The 22,901-nt window shown below is 42.6% G+C and overlaps 2 protein-coding genes across 10 annotated transcripts in view; one reads left to right on the top strand and one right to left on the bottom strand.

Moving 5' to 3' along the window:
• Positions 1-22,901, top strand: part of LOC104139555 (purpurin) — a 58,807-nt gene that overhangs the window by 8,585 nt on the left and 27,321 nt on the right. For 2 of the 6 annotated variants that reach the window (XM_068925754.1, XM_068925755.1), the window contains one exon: positions 21,966-22,036. The exons of the other annotated variants lie outside the window; for them this stretch is intronic. The gene's annotated coding sequence lies outside the window, so the exon portion shown is untranslated. The remainder of the gene's footprint in view (positions 1-21,965; positions 22,037-22,901) is intronic. 6 annotated transcript variants of the gene reach the window in all.
• Positions 1-22,901, bottom strand: part of LOC104139551 (rod cGMP-specific 3',5'-cyclic phosphodiesterase subunit beta) — a 35,639-nt gene that overhangs the window by 9,013 nt on the left and 3,725 nt on the right. For 2 of the 4 annotated variants that reach the window (XM_068925749.1, XM_009667739.2), the window contains exons 2-17: positions 21,420-22,122; positions 15,527-15,679; positions 15,104-15,193; positions 12,267-12,407; positions 11,088-11,162; positions 10,936-11,000; positions 9,184-9,250; positions 8,993-9,040; positions 8,641-8,790; positions 7,283-7,426; positions 6,320-6,385; positions 5,501-5,647; positions 3,332-3,439; positions 2,204-2,313; positions 1,301-1,388; positions 617-717 (exon numbers count right to left, since the gene is read on the bottom strand). In XM_068925749.1, the coding sequence (XP_068781850.1) occupies positions 617-717; positions 1,301-1,388; positions 2,204-2,313; positions 3,332-3,439; positions 5,501-5,647; positions 6,320-6,385; positions 7,283-7,426; positions 8,641-8,790; positions 8,993-9,040; positions 9,184-9,250; positions 10,936-11,000; positions 11,088-11,162; positions 12,267-12,407; positions 15,104-15,193; positions 15,527-15,679; positions 21,420-21,830 (1,964 nt within the window). In that variant the 5' untranslated portion in view covers positions 21,831-22,122. The remainder of the gene's footprint in view (positions 1-616; positions 718-1,300; positions 1,389-2,203; positions 2,314-3,331; positions 3,440-5,500; positions 5,648-6,319; positions 6,386-7,282; positions 7,427-8,640; positions 8,791-8,992; positions 9,041-9,183; positions 9,251-10,935; positions 11,001-11,087; positions 11,163-12,266; positions 12,408-15,103; positions 15,194-15,526; positions 15,680-21,419; positions 22,123-22,901) is intronic. The other 2 variants (XM_068925750.1, XM_068925751.1) reach the window with 2 other exon arrangements.

Genomic DNA, 22,901 nt, shown 5'->3' with positions numbered 1-22,901 from the left:
ACAGAAGCAATCTCTCGTGCAGGCATTTGAGAGCAGTGTATTTTGAAGGCTCCTTGCTTTGGAATATGTTGTTGACTTCCAGCTTTATGCCCTGGAGAATTAGTACATCCTGCCCTAAATCTTTCAGTTTTTTTGGGGTTTTGGTAGTGAAATACATTCTAGATTGACTATTCATGAAGAATGGGCTGCCTACTTTTTGATATTCTGTTTATAAGCTTGTGCTGCTCTCACAGAAAGGTTAATGAAGCCCTGACCAGGTCATCGGCATTAATAAGTATTTTTAATGTGAAACTACTGGGTAAAAAAAAATAAAATCAGATATCTCTTTCTATTGAGGGATTATACAACACTGCCTTGTTAGCAACTGAGAGCTAAAAAAATGTAAATCAATTGATTAGTAAAAGTTCAACATTCTTTTTAAAATGATTTGCATCCTACACACACACACACACACACACACACACACACACTTCAAAAATAATTTTCAGGAGCACTTCCTGGAAGCATTTGTGAAGAGAATCCCTGCACACAGGGCCTCTCAGAATAAAGTAGTATGTTTTAGACTCATTAAGTACCAGCTACTTGTGGTCTTACATATACAGTGTATGTGACTTACTTGAAGTACAATGCCAAGTCTGTTGCTATAATGGCAATTTCCATCAGGTGAATCATGTGCTCATGCTGTCTCCGGTTAAGGTTCTGACATATATTCAGTGACTAAAAAGCAAACAAAAGAAGCTGCCAAAAGTCCAAGCACTGCTTTATTATGTGCTACTGGTCATCTTCCTTTCTCAAATGTGTCTTTATTTAATAGCTTCAGCTGCAATCATAAAGTGTGAGGGTTAAGACCCCAATTCACTGTCTCTTTTGCTGTATGCTGAATGGGGGTCTATGTCCTTAAGTTGTTACACAACATGTAAACCTCCCTTGGCTCCAGTGGGAGTTTTCCTGAAGTGAAAAATTTAACTGAGAGAGTTTGTCAGCAATTGGCCCTATTGGGTGGGCTATGGGAGAACAATTCTACGATTTAAGATAGTCCAAGGGAGCTATCGATACAGTTTTTGATAAAATCAGGTCACTTATTTAGAAGCTTGTGAGCTTTGGTCCTCAGTGAGCAAACTGTAATGGGGGTGGGGGAGTGGGGGGCTGCTGCAATTTCTCAGAAATCCAAAACAGAGAAAGATCTTGTCCCAAGACCCTGTGTACAGGAATCACAGAAGTTGGCAGCTCTGTCAATTGCTGCTTAAGATTTTACTGAAAGCAAATTATTCAGGTTCTTACATTACTGTGCATTACAAACCTCTTCCGACAGCAAGAACTTTCCAAATTCCAAATGGTGTCTCTCTAAAATTGAAGAGCCATGAAGTTTTGCTAAAGGATTTTGAGATCTGGTTGTGTAAATGAAAAATTAAAGGCATTAGTATGGCACTTATGAACAAGAAGTGCCCCATTTGGTATTTAAATTTGTTATATTTTTTTATCAGGACACAGTTAATTCTTTTTTTTTCTTCCTGAGTAACTACATATTTATGTCCAAACACAGAAACAGGAAAAACAGCAGTCCTTGCATACTTTCCCAGCTGAATCCCTCTAAGACCCTGTTGTATGCAAAGCAGCAGTCAGCCCTGCACTTACATTTTTTCAAAAATCCAAAAAGCAGTAAGTCAGTACAGCCAGCAAGCATTGCAAAAGCAATGTGATCTGAAGCTGCCTTAAGTCTGCAGTAGAGGCCTGACTGATCAGAGCAGCTCCCTCAATGCTTGTAGGTACTTTGTTTCTGCAGGTATTGCAAGCAGGCCAGCCATAGTGCTTTTTGTGTAGGTACCCTCCTGGCAAAAAGCAGACTCCTCATGACCAGGATGCTCCTGGCAGCATCCTGAGTCTCCCATGATGCTTAGGTTACTAGGCACCTGCACTGCACTTGGCCCACCCTGTAACTGTCCTATTTTTAACAAACAGCTAGGGCCAGATTGCTATGAGACAGAGCGCCTCAGAGAACACTGCAAAATTAAAGCTTCCCCACTGGTCAAAGCATCAGCCCAAGGTAGTATGATGAGTTGAAAGAAAAGTTTATTTGCAGAAGAGAGGATGTTATTCTTTGTATATGAAACAGAGCTGTACTGGAGTTTGGTGTGATCACAGTCTGATCATACTCCCCCCAAACATTCTAGGATATGGTCTAAAGTGGTAGGAAAGTGCTTACTTCATTTGATAAAGGTTGTTGGTTCCTCTGTGGTCAATATCGTGGCACAGAGCAGCAGTTATCATAGCAAGGGCTTCAAGGTCTGTGTAGTAACGCTTCAGTTTGCCAGTCTGGAGGGTGAGAAGTTGTATATCATCTGTTAGTATCTCTTATAGGAAAAGGCACTGGGCTGTGACTGCTCTGTGCCAGGGCTCTCCTCATTGAAACAATCCAGGAGAACTGAAAATATTTGTGATGCTAAATATAATGCATGATACACTTGGGTTAAGAATGGGGAAGCAACTGGAAACAAAATGTTTCAGAATTAATTAGGGGTTTATGTGGGCATGTGTATAGTGCATATATGCTAGATGCCTACCTGTTTTGTTGGTTAACTACCAGCATAGCAGCCAAGTGCCTTAGGGACACTCACATCCTCTGGATCCAAAGTACCTCACAAAGGGCCCCTGCATCTCTGTGGGCACAGAGCAATGAGGAGCCTGTTCCCAAATTGAATTGCACCAAATGTTCAGGGGGGCACTAGGTATAATTCAGCCCTCAGTTCTGTGGCCTGTTCCCTTCCTATTGGAGCATGATGCTGCCAATCTGTAGCTGGTGTGGAAAGGATGTCTGAGATGTGTTCTTCTTTTTGGGGTGTCTGTTGCCTTGACAGCACATGAGAAACAGTAGTTGCTACATTCAGGCTAGTAAGGGGTTTACAGTTGTGGCTACCCTGCCTGGGAATGGAAAATGAGGGGTTGTCTTCATCTAAGCTAATGTCAGTCTGACTCTTACTATCACAAACTCCTGCTAATTCCTTCCAGTGAAGGAAGACTTGTGGTCTCTCTCCCCTCCCCTGCAGAAGGATTTAATCTGGAAGCTATTCAACACCATACACATCAATGCCTATTAGAATTAAAGGACTCCATTCATTGGGTAGTATTGGTCACTCGGTTCTAAATGTAACATATGGACTCATCATTTAAGGTAAACTGAGACCTTCTCTTTTGTTAGGAATTGTGCTAGAAACGGCAAAGTTTTATCTTATAACAGGATTCTAAGGGAACCTTGCAGACCTCCAGGGCACTACGTAAGAGCTCCTATAAATAAAACCATGCCACAGAATTAATTATGGTGGTGGTACTTTACCATTAAAAGTGTGAACATTGTCTGTGCGACATTGAAGCCATGGCGCCAGTTGTGATAAGTTATCTTCCGGTAACCTTTGCTGACAGAGTACACAAACCTTACCAGTACCTGCAAATTGGGGAAGAGGATGTTAGTTCATTTGATATTAACTTGATTGTTTTGAAGCCAGTGACTTCTGCTCTGGGAATAGAGTGTGCAGGAATCACAGATAAGAATACAGAATAGGTGAAACAGCTCTATAAAAGGGGCCAGAGAAAGGAAGCAGAAACCATAATACTATTTAATTGTTTTTTGTTGTCTGTAGCTTTTCACTGAACTAGTTGTCACTAAGAATTAAGAAGGAGCCTGTGGCTTAGAAAAACAGAAAACACCCTGTGCTGCCTCTCTCTGTATAAGCCCTTTGAGATGGAAATATCAGAAAAAGGCATTGTTTCTTTGCCTTTAACACTATACACAAATATTACAAAATTTTTCCTACTACTATTCTTTGAAATGTGATAGGGACCTTATCCTTTATCTCCAAGGTGGACTCCTGGTATTACTTGCTTTTGGGAAAAGAGGCTTCCCTGACAACACTATTATACTAAAGCATAATGGGAGGGAGGTCTAAAATGCAGGTCTCTGCTTTCTTAGATGTTTCTCTCTCTCTTTTTTAAGATTTATAAAATACAAAGATGGTTGTGAGGGAAATGAGAAAGAGCAAGGGCTGGAGGAAAACAGATTTCATTCTAGTGTGTGTGAATTTCTTACATTTCTGTGTTTCACTATCTTGTCATTGTTGGGGCATCTCCTTCCCATGTATTTTGAATTACTAATATAAATTCTTATTTTAAAAGAGTGGTGGTTCCATGGGACTTGAGATATGGACAGAAGATATTAGCTCACCTAAGCAATAGTAATATAGTGCACTAGATAGCAAAGATATCTTTTCCTTTGCATTCTACTACATAAGCATTAGATCTTGTAGTTATAGGCTTTTTTGGTACAAAGCAAACAAATCATGGATGAATATGTATCTTTTTAATCTTAACTACTCAGAGTGCCAACAAAGAACATCCTATTTTCACCTGAGTATCAAGAGTTAATTATACCACAGTAGGTGCTTTGAGTGTTTTTTTTTCAATGACTCATGCTACAATACCAAATATGAAGCACAGAAGTAATTCCCATTCAGAGTCCTTCACTTCCCTCATACTTTCCAGCCTGCCTTTCCAAGGTGAAGGATATCTGGCAGAAAACTCCTTGTGCAGTTGCCACTAGATCCCACTAGATGAAAATAAACTTCACATGTTGTTCTGAAAAATCTCTTGGTGAGCAGCACAGCTGCTGAAATGCCAGTTTCCCAAGTCCTACAGAGGTATGAATTGTGGTAAAGGAGCTTGAACTTGTGAATCAGGGGCTTTCAACCTTTTCCTTTGGGGTGCTCCTTCCCACTGGGGTCATGCCACTCCCATCACTAGTCAAGAAGCCATATACAAGCTGCACCATATGAAGACATTACTGTGTTAAATGGGGGACTGAAAGCAAAGGAACCTGTGGTGTGGGTTTCAGCAAACGTTAGCTGTACAAATAAATGCCCTATGTTCCTCATGGGAACCATGCTGATACAGTCTCACTGTTAATGATATTGGACATAGCAAGAGTGAAGCAAACTCTACATGATGCAGTCCTCCACCATATAGACCAGATAGTAAACCCATACCTGCAACAGGATATGAGCACTTTCCATCCCACCACAGTACAGAGCAGATCAGGCCAGTTTTGTACTCTAAAGCCACATACAGTAACCAAGGAATTTGAAGAGGGCTCCCAGAACTTGATTGGCAGCAGGGCTGTGCTGATAAGGGTTTTTCAAGGAAATCAAAATTCCAGGTTATAGGAGGAACTGAGCTAACTGGGCCTGCTGACGTAACAGCACTGGGTTGCCAAGGGACCCAGCAGCACACTCAGCCACGTCCCACAGTGGAGTGGTGAGACTCAGGACTCAGTCCTCTCCTGCCTGTAAACCAAGGCTCTGTCTGCTCTAAGGTCTGTGGAGTGTGTAGCACGTCTCAAGGCTCTCAATCACATGACGATTCTGCTACGTGGCTCTAAGAATAAGGAAGCTTGGCCATCCCTCGTCCATAGGTTCCTGACAAGGTGGGAGTCCCAGATATTGCCAACTCCTACCTCCTGTGGGATCTGGAACTTTTTCACCACTCCAAGTTCATAATACATCTGAATGCCACACTTCACCAGCTCTAGTTCAGTGCAGTCAAAATCAGAGAACCTGAACTCATAGATTTCAAACTTGGTGGGCCCTGGGAGTTCTTCCTTCTGTTAAAAAAAAAAAAGGTGGATTGGATTGTTTCTATGTTATTTATGCCATCCCTAGAAACATTTGGAAATTAGTTTCTCTCAATGAAAGTTTATCAGGCTGATGTTGGAAAATTACCTTCTTAGAGTAGTGACATGCAGGTAGACTGAAATGCAGCTTTTTAAGATAACCCTGTTAGTAGGGGGAGAAAGGGGGGTGTTTTATCAAATGCACTAGAAATTGGTTACTTTTTGGTAAGCAATCTTCTGGTAAATTTGATATAGTTTAGAGAGTCCAAACTTGATAGATCTTAGAGGGGAAGCCTTAAAGCCCTCTGTAACTGCTCTGGAGAGCAAAATGCATGGCAAGCCCAGGTGGCTGAGCTATTCTTGGATTAGCCTTGAGCCCCTTGTGCAATAGTTGACACAAAGCAGCTGCTTCCCAGGAGCTCTGGAACATGTTCCCTGATACCTAATAACCCCCCCCAACCCCTTAACACACACACACACGTGCGCACACACACACACGCTTAGCACAGCAGAAGAAGGGAGGGTAGGCTTTGCCCTTACTGTTCACAGGTACTGAGATGCCATGTTGACAGGTACCAGTCTATCACCATGGATAACTCTTTCCTGTCTCTGCCAAGGAAATGTTTGCCCTTGCTGTCAAGTCCAGCAGTGCACAGCTCTTACCAGTATACTTGCCAGCTCCTCTTCCTCACACTCATTTGGCTCCTTCCCCAGCTTTTCTCGTGTTGGCTACAAAGAGTATGGACATGTTAGACTGACTACTGAATCCCATAGGATCTCAAGCTGCACAGCTTTGGGGCATTCTAGTGTGAACCCATTTGGCATAGTTCTCACATTTGAGTTCTGTTTTCTTTTCTGGATTTTACTGCCATTTCTGATCTTTACTAGGGCTTCCTTATAAAAGTGTCTCCCTTCCATGGTTTTGGCAGGTTGCCATATTCACATTCATTGATTTTTTTTTTCCCCAGAAGACTGTTTTGGTTAATTTTTCCCCCACTTGCAAAAATTCTCCTGGACAGTGTCCCAGCTGCATTCCCTAACTCATGCAGCCTCCATATCAAGGAGGTTCTAGAGGCTGAATTAGCTCCTCCATTACCCCACTGGGTAGCCCTGCTCTGGGTAGTGTTTGTGTGAATCCACCTCTAGGGTTGGCTTTGCTGCTGCTGCTGAACAAAATTCGAAAGACCATAGCTCAGCATTCCAAGGTGGAATAAAGACTTGCCTTTCTGTTCTGCCATAGTACAGCACAGTATTTCTGTATGCTGCTTTCACACCTTAGAGGTGGCTGCCCCTCAGTGGTCAAGAATGGATGTAGCCTGTAACTTGGGAGGCAGGCAGCAGAGTGAGGAGTAGGAAGGAGAAATTCTGTTAATAAGGGGCCCGTACAGTGGAATTTGTTCTTGTCTAGAATGGAGCTCTGAATACTCCCAGGTAATGGCTCCTTGGGCTTGTTCCCTATCAAAAGTAGTGGAGCTCAGGGCAGGGGAGAACATGGTCCCTCTTGTAAAAGGTTGAAGGACTCTTCTAGGACAGGAGCACTACATCCACAGACACAACTGCTATTCAACACTGACCAGTCCACACTTAAGTACACTAGAAGGTATGATACACACTTTGAGACAGTACCAGAATTTCTTGAATTTCATCCTTGTCACATTTCACGTGGTAGAGCACCATATCCTGAGCAACATCCTTCCGGTTCTCCAGTTTGTTCATCTTATCATATATATCTGTGTTGAGTACGGACCAGCCCAGAAACTGTGTCAAGGACTTGGAGAGGGAAAAAGAAGGAAACTTTGAAATAGCCAAAGCATCTGTTTCTTAAAGACACAGAAATATAAGATTACATTATATACTTTTAGGTAAACCTAAGTTCTAAATTGGCCACAATCTAGCAATAAGTGATTGTGTGTATGTTCTGAACCTGTCGGTTCCCAACAACTACTGATCCTTTGGTACACCAACTCCTCAACTGACAAATCTGCCTAGATCTCAGGAGTATCTGTACTATAGAGGCTCAAGGAACCTCAGTCCAGTTCAGCATGTGGAAAGCTAGTTTGGTGTTGGTATAACACTCTGTGCCTGTGGAAAGGCAAGACATCAGAACTGTGAGAGCAAGTCTGAAAACCTTGGGATCTGGAAGGGAAAGCAAGATGGTCTGGTCACCTTTCATACATATTTAGTGACTCTGTGTTTGGTCTCAACATTTTTTGCTATTCAGTGGCCAATGTAAATTGAATTGGTAATTCAGTCCTTTTGTTTGCTAACAGAAATCTTTTTCAAGAGAAGCCAAGAGCTGGATGTCTATATAGGATTTGAAGCTAGCATAGTAACATTTTTCAGCAGCAGTGGCTTAAATTACAGATGTCATTGACAGATACAATAGCTGGCCACACTATTTCTCATAGATGTGCATGCTGGTTTTGTGCAATTTGTTGTGTGCTGTCCAGCCCATGTGACTCAAACTATTATACCTTTAGACAATAGGTCAAAATGGCCATGTTACTATACAGCAGCTGTTTATAATTAAGTGTCAAATCAAAGAATGCTAAAACTAAATGATGCAAACACAACTGGGTGTGGAAGGGCTTCTTCCTCCAACTCACTCAGCATTCCATACACAGCTCCACAGTGTGTTCCATAAGTCTGGGTGCTACAGGAAAGGGCTAGATGGCCATATGCTAGTTGTGCATGGATGCCCTGAAGGGAGATCATGGAAATATCTATTGACAATTCTGGCACAACACTATCATCTGCTCAGCTTCCAGAAAACTGAAAGAGCCTAAATTTCATAGAGCTAATTTCACAGTCCTCAAGCTACTGCATAATACCAATATAAACAAGATACATAAACATATATAAACAAAAAATAAGCCAACATAGCTGCAGAACATTGGAGACTGCTTGTACAGGTGTACAACAATGAGCAACAATGACCTCTATTAACCAAATGAACTACTCTTGGCCATAGCAAGGAACTATACCTCCATGAGAATTTCATCTTGTTCATCAAATGGTTTCCCATCTTTTCTGTTATAAAATGTGACAACACCCACAATTTCTTCTTTTTTGTTGACTATTGGCATGGAAAGAACATTTTTGATAGTCCATCCTGATTCATCCAGAGGACCTTCCTTGAAGCAATAGCAAGCAGAAAGAGGCCATATACTTAATATATTTTTAAATGTATCAGCACTCCCTTTTTACATCAAAGCTATGAGCTAAAGGAACATTATGTGCCTAATACTGATTCTAAATTGCGTTTCTGTAAAAAAAAAAAAAGAAAAAAAAAAGGAAAAAAAGAATTCTTGATAGCATTGAGAACTTTCATGGTACCTGAAAGTTAAACATCTCATCTGCAGCAGCATTCATAATGTTGCAAATCTAGAGAATCAAAAAACATTGTCTGTTTACAATGTGAGCATTGTGAAGTTTAAATACTAAACTCAAAAACTGAATTGTTGAAAAGCAGTGTTAACTTACCTTCCTGTCAGAAACCCTTAATGAAACCTAAGTTAAATACTCACAAATCCACTCTCAGCCACATACGTTGGGAGTCCAGTAACAAGTGCCCAGTGTTCTGGGGTAGGATTTCTGAATGAAAGAAAAAGGAAAATCAGGATATAGCTTTATCATAAGGCTAATAATCATGGAGCTGAAATGTATCTGATTAATTGTACAACCCTCATTTCCATGGTTCATTCTTAGTTATCAAACAGTCCTGTTATATTCAAAGAACTTAATTGTGCAAGGAAAAATTAGTAAGTAAATCATATCATATAAGTAAATCATATAAGTAAATGCTTTATATGGAATTAGGCTCTTTCTAGTAGCTAAGGTTGGAGAACTCTTACCAAGGATTCAGTACAGAATACTTCATAAAATATTGTAGTCTTTGGAGTATTTAATTTAGAATAAAAAGGTGTAACTGGAAGCGGGGCTTGTGTTTCTGGATTTAAACACACAGAAAGATAAAAGAAACAGTCAGGTAAAAAGTGTGACAAGTCCTGCCAGTCTTACACGGACTGAACTTTTGAACAATGCTTTACAAAAAATAGTGGAAGGCCTTCTTGATACATGAAGTTGGATATCTAACTTATGTAGATGCAAAGTGGTGTGGCCCAGAGTTGGACAGAACTTCTAGAATGGCAGATATTTCAGTCAGTCACTTGACATTTGGACATGTTCTGTTTTGGTGTGTTGAAATTCATATGTTCTGAATGATGGAGGTGGTTGGATGAACCAAGAGAATTCACATTTGGGAAAGCTGCATGAGAAAGGGTGGAAAGTGAGGGTGTTTAGGGAGGTGGAAGGGTACAAAAGAAGGCATCTCAAGAGGTGAAGAGCACATGATGTGGGTATATGTAGAGGGGAGCTGTGAGAGATGGAAAGAAACTTGTTGGACTCAATGATTGGCTAGAAAGTTCCATCTGAGGGATATTCAACAAGCTGCTTTTCCCCTCCCATCTTTTGGAAGGAGGGGGTGAAGGGAGACCAAAAAGAGAGGAGAACTTCTGGAAGCCATAGTTTGGAGAACTAAGTCAGTAGGAGTGATGGTGGTTTGTGGAGAAAGTTGTCACAGAGCCCAGGTCAAATGGTGCCCAAGGTTTGTATGAAAAACTGAATGGTAAGAAAAGGGGGTAGTTTCCAGAGAGAAGAAAGAGCTTGTATCTAGGGTCAGGAGAGAAGGAAAGGTCAAAGATGGCCCTGAGACTGGGTTTGTGTCCCAGAGGAAAGGAGAGGAGGAAGGAAGCTTGAGGATTGGTAGGGGAACAATTTGTGAAAGTAACCATAAAAGGTCAGCAGATCACCCAGACTGAGATGTGAAAGGAGGGGCAATGGCAATGGATACCTGAACAGAAGGGGAAAGCTAGATGGATATATCTGCTAAAGCAGTAAGTGTACCTATGAGGGGTGATGGTAGAGAGTGATAAGGAGGACGTTGCATTTGCAGGCAATCAAAGCAGTTTATTTCCATGTATCCATCAATATAGACTTATTGCAGTGATTCTAGGAGACTAAGTTATAGGCCAGGACCCCATTGTGCCAGGAACTATACAAACCCAGAACAAAAGAATAACCTTTGCCCTACAGAGCTTACAGTTAAAGCACCAACATATGTTCTGGCTCTCTTATTCAGTCATTTATTGCCTTTTTGAAAATTTCCTTATGGATTTCATTAAATCATGGGGAGTCTTTGTTTCAGTTACACTCTGTATCAGTATATACTATGCAGAAACAATAGCAGTAGGCTGGGTACCAATATTTAGTGTACTCACGGGATGACTTTAATATCTTCCTTTCCATGTAAGATATAATCAATAACTTTGTAAAAGACTATTTCCTACAAATAGAAAGAGTGGTGTTAAAATTAACGGTGAGAAAATCCAGCCAGACAGGAAAGAATTTAAAAAATCTGGTTATTACTTACTCTTCCATCAGGAGTACGAGGTCCTGAGTAGGGGGGAACTTCTCCCAGCAGGACTGGCCACAAATCAAAAAATTCCTGTTGTTAAAATGAAAGTAATATTTTTAATGTAGAAAAAGTGTATTTTGCCTTAAACCACAAAATACCTGCTGCTCTACCATGCTGTCTTTGGTACTCTGTACACAAGGCACAAAATATAGCTAGATCATTATTAGGTAGCAGAATTGTGTGCTTAATTTAGGAATTGTCAGGTGCATTATAAAGCAATATGTGATCATGTACTGCTTATCTATAAGACCTCTGCCTCAGACTGTACTCACTTAACAAGAAGCTATTTCAATATTTTGTGTTCCTCATTTTCCAGAGCGTGGCCATTGGGCTGATCTACCACTTGCTATTAAGCTAAACAGAAATATTATTTTTTCCTTAAGCTTTACTATTGTGCTGATCAATATGGCTTCAACACATAAGTTAACTTATTTTAATACACCTCTTTCCAGGTCAGTGGTAAGGCTCTGATGATGAGGCACAGATTAAAGCCAATGATAGTCACAGTCCAGCTGACCATGGAACAAAGCAGGGGTCCTATGGAAAGATGCAATATGACCTTCAAATTAAAGATTTGAAGGTGCAAATAGTGGGATTTAGTGTTGCACAAGTAACTTGACTTCTGTCATTTTGTATTTGCATGTATCAACATTTCACCTAACAGCCTGGATAATGTTTATGTGGATGAGTACTTGAGGAAGATGGATACTTTGCCACTGGGGGTTTCACAGATATCTCACTATACTTTTGCTAGCCACAGACTTTGGGAGGTTGGGCTTGCATTCCAGGCTCTAGCCAGGAATGCTGTTTAATTGTTAGACACATCTGCCCCCTCCCTTGTCTTCTCTATCTCTAGCTACTTATCCATTCTCCACATCCAGCCTGTCCCAGGTTTCCTCTACTGGTCCTGATTCTCAAGTGATAAATTCTCTCCTCTACCCCTTCTTTCTTTATCCTCAGGGTCTTCATTTGTATAATGGAAGAAAAAATGCCAAACAAAACCAGTAATCATGACTCAAACATGACTTGCACTTTGACTGCCAAAATAAAACATCCCCAGAAATTGCCCCTTAGTAGCTAGCAGCAGTGCAGAAAGATACACTGTGTTAGTATAACACACATGTGAATGCTTACCTTCTGCTTGGTCATGTCCAGGAGACCTACTGAGTACCTGTCACAGTTCAGATATGCTCTTACTGTGTAAAAAGCCTTGTGGAACTGCCTCTCTATATCTGTCAGTTCCTCAAAAACCTTATTAGCTGACCACAGCAGCACCTACAGGATAAGAACCAAATGTGAGCATAGCCTGTCCTGGGAAGGAACAAGGAAGTAATTGTTCTTTTATGCCATAGTTCCTGAAAAGTGGAATAGTACTCTATACTGCAGAACTTAAAAACATTACTTATTCATGGTCTATTATTAGGGAAGGATGTACTCTGAAGAGCAGAGTTAGGCCAATGCTATGTGCTATGTAAAAATCCCACCTTAGAAATATAATGCAAAAATGTAGCAGTCCTAAAGAGATTGCCCCATTTACATTTTCTACCTTTGGAGTGGTATCTTTTCTGTAAGTAAAATATTACATCCAAAATAGTTAACATTAGAATTGCAAAGTCAAGTGGTTGGAAGTTGGAAATATTTGAATTAACACTGTCCTCACAGCTTTAACACAGCTCTCTTGTGTATTTGCATCACCATATGATCTTTTTCCCCATGGGACTCCTGCCCCATTCCATGCCATGCACACACTTGCTCTGGGGGTGTACCCTTAAGGAAGCTGTTGCTTATAGGCTGTCTGCTTTATTTGCTGAAGAAAAGGAGGTTAATCAGTGAATGAGGCAGGTATTTCTGGCAACAAAAAGAGGGTCTAGTGGCCCAAGGAAGTGGGAGGTAGCAGAGGGAGCTTCTGTTTCCATGAAAGAGTAGGTGAGTCACTTATGGAAGATGTATGGGTTAGCCTGAACACGTGTGTATGTGTGTGAGCATGTGTGCTTTGCTTTCTGAGTCCTAGAGAAATTTCCACTCACAGACCTGCAACTGCAGAAGTTCAGTGCTCATGTAGCAGATGAGAGGTGAAAGCCATATCTGGGGAGGCATCAGAGCTGGCCAAGCCTAAACCATGCATCAGCACCAAGAGGAAGCAACAAGTGATAGCAGTGGAAGACACTGTCCTGAGGGGAACAGAAGCCCCCATCTGCTGACCTGACTTGCTATCTAGGGAGGATTGCTGCTGATCTGAAGGTCAATTTTAAAGATAATATGGTTCATTGTGTTGGATTATAGCTTTAAAAAGTAGTTAAATGCAGAGTGAGGAAACGATGTTCTCAAAGTTCATCTAGGATGTTAAGGTTACTAAGTCACACTTGCAAAAGCTATAATAAAAAAATAAAAATACTGTAAGTAATAGGGCCTCTGCAGAGATGTGTTTTATGTATTATGAATCTTCTTACATGACCATATAACATGTTTTGTCCAGTGCAATGTCCAATGACAGTGGACACAGATAAGGCTGAGATACTCAATACCTTCTTTGCTTTAATCTTCATCAACAAGGTCTCCCAGGCCTTTGTGCCTAGAGACAGCATTCAAGGAGGAGAGGAACTACCAGTAGTGGAGGAGGATTGAATCTGAGATCTTGTGAGAAAGCTCAACTAAGTCATTAAATCACCTGCCCCCATTTAGCAATGGGCCCATGTTTTCCTTATTCAGACTTTTACTACTAATGTAGCAGTAAAAGGTCTTCTCGTTGCCCTTGATGTCCTTTTCAAGTCTCAACTCTAGTTGGGCTTTGGCTTTCCTGACACCATTCCTATATGCCCAGGCAGTGTTTCTAAAGTATTCCCTTTGTAGCCTGTCCCTGCTTCCATCTCATGTATACCGCCTTTTTGCATTGGAACTCCATCATGAGTTCCCTGTTTAGCTCGATTGTCTCTGCAGAGGCCATATTACTTACAGTATCTCCTAACTTTTGCAAGTGAGACTTAGCAACCTTAACATCCTCCTAGTCAACCTCTATTGTGTTACCACTAAGCCTATAACAGGAATACATCTTAGGAATTCATTAGTTGAATAACTTGGCATTGTTACTAGGTGGCTGTACTGCATAACTGTTCATCGTTCACGTTTTTATGGTTATTGAAACAATCAGATCAAGAACATGAGATAATCAGTTAATAAGTGCTGTTCTAGAACTCTGAAAATAAGCTTTGATTTTGCTATCCATTGTGCTAAAACAGACATTTATCCCCCATATGAATTTCCACTGGAGACAACAGCATGGCTGCCATGAACCATAGACTCAATTGCATCTCTTCTTCAATGACAACCAATTGTCTGCTGCGAGAAACTGATTCCATGGATTCACATTCATTCCAATGAATTCAAGAGTCTTCTCACAATCTAACAGTTGCCAGAAAGATTGAGATCTGAATTATGTTGATTCAAAATATTCTAAGACTCTCAAATATATTCATTTATACCTAAGGAGACAAATTTAACAGATGCTAGAGGCTTTACTGAGAACATATGGAAATTATTTTAATTGTACTAAGGATCAATTCTATAACATTTTTTAACCAGTTGAGGGAAAAAAAAATCTTAATTGCTTTGAGAGGTCCCTGTGGTACTGCTAGCTGAAGAGGTAAAACACCCCAATAGTGTTTTGTTAAATTCAGATTATTTGGCAGTCAAACATAAAATACACTTAGAGCTCAATCCTGCTGAAGCTGATGTCTCCGCCCCGACTCCTACGTTTTGCCAATGGCCGCAGGAAGTGAGATTAATGAGGGATTGTGATTAAGGAACCTGTATCCCAAAATTGCTTAGGGACACCTCTCTCTCTGCTCTTCAGGCACATATCTTTGAAGCAGATTGGCTATACCTTTTAAATCAGAAGAATGAACTCTCTTGATTTTGAGGTATAACCCCAGATTTGGAAGATGGAATGTTGGCACCTGAATTTTTAGTCTTACCTGGCCTCTTCGAGTCTCACAATTGTGAAGATAACTCAAGTGATAAATTTTCAAGTTTAAGGAGGCAAAATTCAGGTACTTCAGGAAAAGCTGAAAAGGCAAACAGTGAGGTTCAGTTGAATGCAGTAGCAGCCTTGCGTGTACTGGATTGCGTAACCCTGCTTCAACAATATCATGGTAATTCCTATGGGCAAATGCTTTCCCTTGCACTGGTCTAAGATGAGGCTTACCCCACTGTAACTTCCCCCGGTAATTTACTGAGATAAGCAACTTTAATATAAGCCTCTTTTGCTACAGGGTGTTTCCTGTAGGGAAATTAGCACTGGTGGAGCTTCACTAGTGCAAACATCCCTAGTGTAGAAGAGTATGTTATGTGGCAAGAAGGACAACTGCATGATAGAAACTTAACTACTGGCCACTTACTGTTTCATCAGAGCTGGTGAAGAATGGACCGTTCAGCTTATTAATAGCCATAATGACAGCAACTACATCTTTGCCATTCAGGATGGGTGTTGCAAGGATGCTTTTTGTAGTGTAGTCTGTGAGCTCATCAACAAATGGACTGAACTGGGCACACTGTTCAAAGGAGAAGTTCCAAAGTAAGCATTATGCACAATGTCTACAGTCTTAAAACTAAGCCAGAAACCTGTGGGCTCAAACTGCCTAAAGAAAGTTTTGTCTAAAGAATGCTTGGGGAGTGGAGAGGGAATAGCAGAAAATTGGACAAAGTCAAGGTGATAAAACTAGTATCAAGAGACCTGGCTGTGTTTTCCTATGCCTTCAACACATGCACTTTTTTTCTTCTTTTGTAAAGATCTTGCAAATCATAAACTTTAATATGTCAAACTCTGCCAGAACCAACAGCCACTCCCTTAATGATGGGCTATTCCCAATCACCTTCTCCTTCATGTTCTAAGAGATGGCTTCCAAAAGGACTTGCTCCATGATTTTCCCAGGGACTGAAGGCAGGCTGACCAGCCTGCGGTCTCCCAGATCGTCCTTCTTGCTGTCAGGGAACAGCAAAAAGCAGGCTGCTCTACAAGGGAAGGTGAGCTGGTAGCTGAGCATGATAACAAGGCAAGCAGAGGCAGTTGCCTTACCAACAAGAGCCCAGTTCCACAGTACCCAAACAAGGAAAGCAGAGTAGGCCCAGTGATGGTAATCAGGTTCAGATTAGAGTCCAGGTTGCCAGACAAGCCCATAGTGATGAGGCAGGCCCAAAGTCAAGTTGGGAAGTCACTCTGTGGGTCTGGGTCCGAATCACAGAACGGTTGCGGTTGGAAGGGACCTCTGGAGATCATCTAGTCCAACCCCTCTTGCTCAAGCAGGGTCATCTAGAGCACATTGCACAGGACCCTGTCCAGATGGCTTTTGAATATCTCCAGGGAAGGAGACTCCTCTACCTCTCTGGGCAACCTGTTCCAATGCTCTGTCACTCTCACAGTGAAGAAGTTTTTTCTCAGGTTCAGATGGAACTCCCTGTGGTTCAGTTTCTGCCCATTGCCTCGTGTCCTGTCACTTGGCACCACTGAGAAGAGACTGGCCTCATCCTCTCGACACTCCCCCTGCAGATACTTGTACACGTTGATCAGATCGCCTCTCAATCTTCTCTTCTCCAGGCTGAACAGGCCCAGCTCCCTCAGCCTTTCTTCATAGGAGAGGTGCTCCAGCCCTCTAATCATCTTTGTAGCCCTCCGCTGGACTCTCTCCAGGAGTGCCATGTCTCTCTTGTCCTGGGGAGCCCAGAACTGGAGACAGAACTCCAGGTGAGGCCTCACCAGGGCTGAGTAGAGGGGCAGGATCACCTCCCTCGACCTGCTGGCAACACTCTGCCTAATGCACCCCAGGAGACCATTGGCCTTCCTGGCCACAAGGGCACACTGCTGGTTCATGTTTAACTTGTTGTCTACCAGCACTCCCAGGTCCTTCTCTGCAGAGCTACTTTCCAGCAGGTCAACCCCCAGCCTGTACTGGTGCATGGGGTTATTCCTCCCTAGGTGCAGGACCTTGCACTTGCCTTTGTTGAACTTCATGAGGTTCCTCTCCGCCCAGCTCTCCAGCCTGTCCAGGTCCCTCTGAATGACAGCACAGTCTTCTGGTGTGTCAGCCACTCCTCCCAGTTTAGTATCATCAGCAAACTTGCTGAGGGTGCACTCTGTCCCTTCCTCCAGGTCATTGAGGAATACATTGAACAAGACTGGACCCAAGACTGACCCCTGGGGGACACCACTAGCCACAGGCCTCCAACTAGACTCTGCGCCATTCACCACAACCCTCTGAGCTCGGCCATCCAGCCAGTTCTCAATCCACCTCACTGTCCACTCATCTAGCCCGTACTTCCTCAGCTCGTCTATGAGGATGTGATGGGAGACAGTGTCAAAAGCCTTGCTGAAGTCCAGGTAGACAACATCCACTGCTCTCCCCTCATGTATTCAGCCAGTCATTCCATCATGGAAGGCTATCAGGTTGGTTAAGCATGGTCAGGGTACAGATCAATAAGTTACATGGCCAGGCATGGACATGGCTGCAACACAGCTGAAACTGTAGCTCAGGTGAGGGCCAAGGGCAAGAGCCTCAGCTTAAAGGGAGCACCCAAGCATAGGAGGGGGGAACCATCATTGAGGATTCTTCCACCTCTTTCTTCATAAAATCTCTTATTAGCAAGTGAGCTGGCCTTGAGTGCAGCAGCCAAACTCCTAGAAGGGGTTGTGTATGCTCAAGGCCCTGAGAGCAGTCTACCCCCTAAACAAGGTGTGTCATCACACCTTACGAAGGTCTCAGTTTGGAGGAGTATTGTTATGAAATGTCTTGGTCTTAGCTGGAGCATGTTCATTGTCTACTTGTTCCCAGGCCAGGTCAGGAGTCACCATGCGGCTATTTCAGGGGGCTTTGCAGTTCCATGTGTCTTAGCTGGGGTCGACAGGGATCAGGCCACAGTTGCTGTGGTGCCATACAGATGCTGCCGTGGGGTTGCCATAGAGTCCAAGGGTGGTCTGGGGGAGGGGTCAAGCTGCCACTGAGGAGCCATGGAGGCCGGGCGGGGGAGGGTTAGCTCTGTGAAGCCCAGGGCTGGCTCAGGGGTATTGTTGAGTGGTGCCCAGAGCCAGGCCAGAGAGGAGGTGTTGGCACTGAGGAGCCCCAGGGCCGGGAGGATTGCTATGGAGTCCTGAGGGCACTGTGGGGTAAGGCCCAGGTGTTGTACCAAAGAAGGGTTCTTTCACCCAGTGGGCAATGAGCGGAGAAACACAGAGTCGAGATATTTGTTTAATTCATTTCTGCGCAGAGATGGGTGCTAGGTGGTAATTCCACAAAGCTAGCACACCTAGCACTACACAGCCTACACTTTATACAGTTTAAGCAACAGTTATCACTACAGTTTACAACTACATTAAGACATGGCTCTGCTAGGTCTCATCTTCGTTTAAAGTCACAGTATCCTCTTTTTCTACTATGCATGCTCTATGGGGAAGGGGCTTTGATCAGCAGGGGGCTTCCCTGCTTGTGGGTGGGGTTTTTTATTCTGCTAATTAGGATAGTTCACCCGTAGTTCAAGTAGTTCTCTCCTGTTTATCAACTGTTTTTGTTCTCTTCTTCGGGCTTATTTGGGAACTTCCTTATCTGGTTGCCTAATGGTGTTGTCTTGCTCCTTCCTTCAGGGCCTTGTTTTGTTAACTACCTGTGAAAGACTGAATAATGCCCTAATCTCCTTTTTTTCCATACCTCCAACACAGGGGAGTCTTGAGGCACCGTCCATGGTGTTCAGCTCAGGGCTCCCAGATTGTCCTTCTTGCTGTCAGGGAGCCGCAAGGGCCAGCTGCTCCCTAAGGGAAGGGACCCAGGAGCTGAGTGTGGTAACAAGGCAGGCAGAGGCAGTAGCCTCACAAACAAGGGCCCAGTCCCACAGTACACGAGCAGGGTGAGCAGAGCAGGCCCATTGACAGTAACCAGGTTCAGATTAGAGTCCAGATTGCTAGACAAGTCCATAGTGATGAAGCAGGTATGAGGTCAAGCTGGGAAGTCAGTCCATGAGTCAGGATCTGGATCAGTGGGATCCATGGCCAGGCACAGATATAGGTGTAACATAGCTGCAATGTAGCTCAGGAAGGGGCCAAGGGTGAGAGGCTCAGCTTAAAAGCAGCTCCCAAAGGAGGTGGGGGGATCCTATGCTGAGGCTTTTTCCAGCTCTTTCTTCACAACAGTTCTTATCAGCGAGGTGACCTTGAACACAGCCAGCTAAATGCCTAGAAGAAGGACTGGGAGTGTGCTCAGGGCCTTGACACTTGCCCATTTTGAAGATAGCCGCCTTTCTCCAGTCATTGGGCACCTCCCCTGTTTTCTACAACCTTTCAAAGATGCTAGAGAGCAGCCTTGCATGGGCATCAGCCAGCACTCTCAATGCCCTTCGATGCAGCCCATCTCATCCCATGGACTTGTATGGGATGAGCTTTCTCACAAAATCCCAGATTCAATCTTCCTCCACTACTGGTAGTTCCTCTCCTCCTTGAATGCTGTCTCTAGGCACAAAGGCCTGGGAGACCTTGTTGATGAAGACCAAAGCAAAGAAGGTATTGAGTACCTCAGCCTTGTCTGTGTCCACTGTCACTAAATCACGCATCCCATTCAGCAGTGGGTCATATTTTTCTTTTCTTTTGCTTTCTTTCTGTTAACGTAGTATTAGAAACTCTTGTTGCCCTTGACATCCCTTTCAAGTCTCAACTCTAGTTGAGCTTTGGTTTTCCTAATACCATCCCTGCATGCCCAAGTAACGTTTCTATATTCCTTCTTTGTAGCCTGTCCTTGCTTCCGTTTCTTGTATATGTCTTTTTTGCATTGGAGCTCAGTCAGGAGTTCCCTGTTTAGTCAAGGCAGTCTCTTGATACATCTACTCATTTTCCTGAATATCGGGATGGACCGTTCTTGCGCTTGGAGGAGGCTGCCCTTAAAGACCTGCCAACTCTTTTGATCTCCTTTGCCCTTCAGAGCTGCCTCCTACGGGATCCCACCTACCAATCTTCTCCCCACTCTGTCAGATAAGCTTTCAGCTACAGTAACTTCTATTTGAGGTAGAATATACTGAGGCCCAAGTATAGGAGCCTCTGAGCATATTCAATAGACTGCATCTAAATCAATAATCACTCACATACATACCTACTCCCCATACCGCAGCCCCACTTCTGGTCTTCCCTGCTGCCTGGGGTAGACCAAGCATTCAGACTCTGTGTCTTTCAAAGGAATTGCCATAATAGTAGCAATGCCTGAAAGTGCTAGATTTGGAGTGCAGCACTGGGCTCACAGCTCTGAAACTCTTCAGTATGATGGGTGGAATATTTAAACAGACAGGTTTAAAAAAAAATCTATCTTCTTGTACATCCTTTGCACAAGAATGGTTGCAATACCAAACCAATGTTTTAGTGTGCTCCCTGTTAGACGGGGAAGCTTTTGATGAAGCATTTGGATACACTGATGTTGAACACAGAGTGGATAGATAAACAGATGGTCTTTTTGTTACAAGCAAACAGTAGATGGAATAATCCCAAATACCAGATTTGGGTCACATGGATTTTCGTTTTATAACTCTGATTAGAGCAAGCAGATTGTAATTGATGCCATGCAAATTTACATAATTCAACCAAGGAGTGTGATGGCCAAATATTCTCATGCATGCATAAGAACATAACATTAAAATTCCTTGTATCCCTCCTAGTATTGCAGTGTTAGTTTAAAGGGGTTATTTGGCCAAAGTTTGTCTCTTGCTGCTTCTTATGAAGTTCACCTGTACACAGGCTACAACTACCCTACCTGCTCTAAGGACCATTCTTTTTGGCTGATAAAAATGCCTTTTGGTCCAGGTTGCATCAGACAGCAAATATTTTCAAATGCCTTTTGTGTTGGAAAACTCTTGACTCTCTCTAAAGGTTTCTCCTCTCTTTTCCAATTACTCATGGAATATAGATGTGTGTGGAAAAATCCATGTATATTCAATGCAGGTCTGACTGCAGCAAGTACCAGGCTCTCTTCTCTGCTGCACTAGAAGAGGATTATTTTTTATCCTGAGACAGGGTAAGGTGGGACACTGCATATATTTGCAATGCATTAACATCTGGTGTAATTCAATTTGTTTAGATCCACCTCACCCTGTAAAAGAAAGTAAAAACCACTAACAGACTGACAACTGTTGCTTTGTTTTCCCTTCATATAGCTGTTACACTGCATAAGATTTGTACAATCCCTGAGATGCTCTGCCTTCTCCTGGCCCTCCCTGTATTAATATGCATGTGAGCCTTTCTTCTATTGAGTGGATAAATGACAAACCTACCTTGCTGACATCCTTGATGTTCATGGTTTTCTTCATTTGAGCAACATAGCCCACAATACCTATGTCCAAGGGATAGACAATCTCACAGTTTGGGGAGACCAAGCATTCCTCAAGTATACTTCCCTCCTGGACGTTGAAAAGCCTTGTAGCCAGTTCAGGTGTGCCATTTCTCTGCCTGTACATGAAAAGGCTGCAGCGGTCAGCATGGATGAGAGAGCTGATTCTTCTCAGGGTCTTGAAAACAACTTTCTCCATGTTGATGCTTTCTTGCATGTCTTGGATCAGCTCAAAAAGGATGTCACTTTCATTGCCATCCCAAGACTCTGTTCTCATCTTCTTCTCAAAGTACTGCTTGGCAAAAACAGAGTTGCCATCAAGAAACTTTTCCACATCATCCTCACTAATGCTCATTGTGAATGTCCTTGATTCCTGGGTCTTGTGATAGATAGTAACCCAGGAATATTGTCTATGCGAACAGCACTCTTCTTTCTGATGTAGTCCTTAAATATTCATAACAAAAAATCTGCTCTAAAATTCTGTTTCTAGAATGGCCAGGAGTGAGAGAACACTGCAAAGAGAGATTGCCATCAGGAAGATATTCCTTTATAGTGCTGAAGGTGAGTATGTGGGAGGATAGATCTTCTCAACCAAACAGATTAGATGACCTCTAAAAAAGCAATGGGTCAATTTTCCTCTCCTTAATCTAGATGCAAACAAAAATGAGTGTTCAGAATATCTTAAAACAGTCTCCTTTCTCCTGATAAGCAGAACACTTTCTGAAACAATGATACTGAGCACCAGAAACATGGAAGAATTGCATCTCCTAACATTGAAATAAGCTCTTTAAAGTCTAATTAAGTATATACTGCTTCCATCTAATCCTTGGCTAACAAGGGGAACATCTTATTATTCCTGCTCTCCCAGATTGTCTAAGAAAGTCTTCACTGAATGTTAAATCTGTCAGCCTTTTTAGCCTAATGGAAGGATCAGCACAACATGTGAACAATGTGTGTTTACTGGCTACTCTAAGTTTCACTGCTAAGGTGGTTAATGATGGGTGAGCCTAAAAAGAATGGGAGGTTTGATAAGGTAAGTACACACATAGTCTGAATGTCCATGCAGACTGGATATCAACTGTGTAAACCTGTTGTTATGGGAAATATATAGCAGCTCTGGCCTGTGCTTTATATAATAAATATAAAATAACTTGCTGTTGGCTAAGATGGAAGTGACCTTCAGAATGACCTTTTATGCACTGTTCTGGAATGGGCACTGGAGTTTCTTCCAGCAGAATAGTGCATTGAACCACATGACTAACATCCAGCATCAAAAGATAAAATCTCCCTAACACTGAAGAGAAAAACTGACTGCAGTTCTATGTCTCTTGCTTTGGTAGGGTTTTGGTTGGTTAGCTGTGTATATCTTTTTGTTCTGCTCTCCATGCTGGAGAAGGGAAGTTGCACATCTAATATGTGGAACAGA

The sequence above is a fragment of the Struthio camelus genome, chromosome W (genome assembly GCF_040807025.1).
Source record: "Struthio camelus isolate bStrCam1 chromosome W, bStrCam1.hap1, whole genome shotgun sequence".
Lineage (NCBI taxonomy): Eukaryota > Metazoa > Chordata > Aves > Struthioniformes > Struthionidae > Struthio > Struthio camelus.
This window is presented reverse-complemented; position numbering and strand designations above follow the sequence as displayed.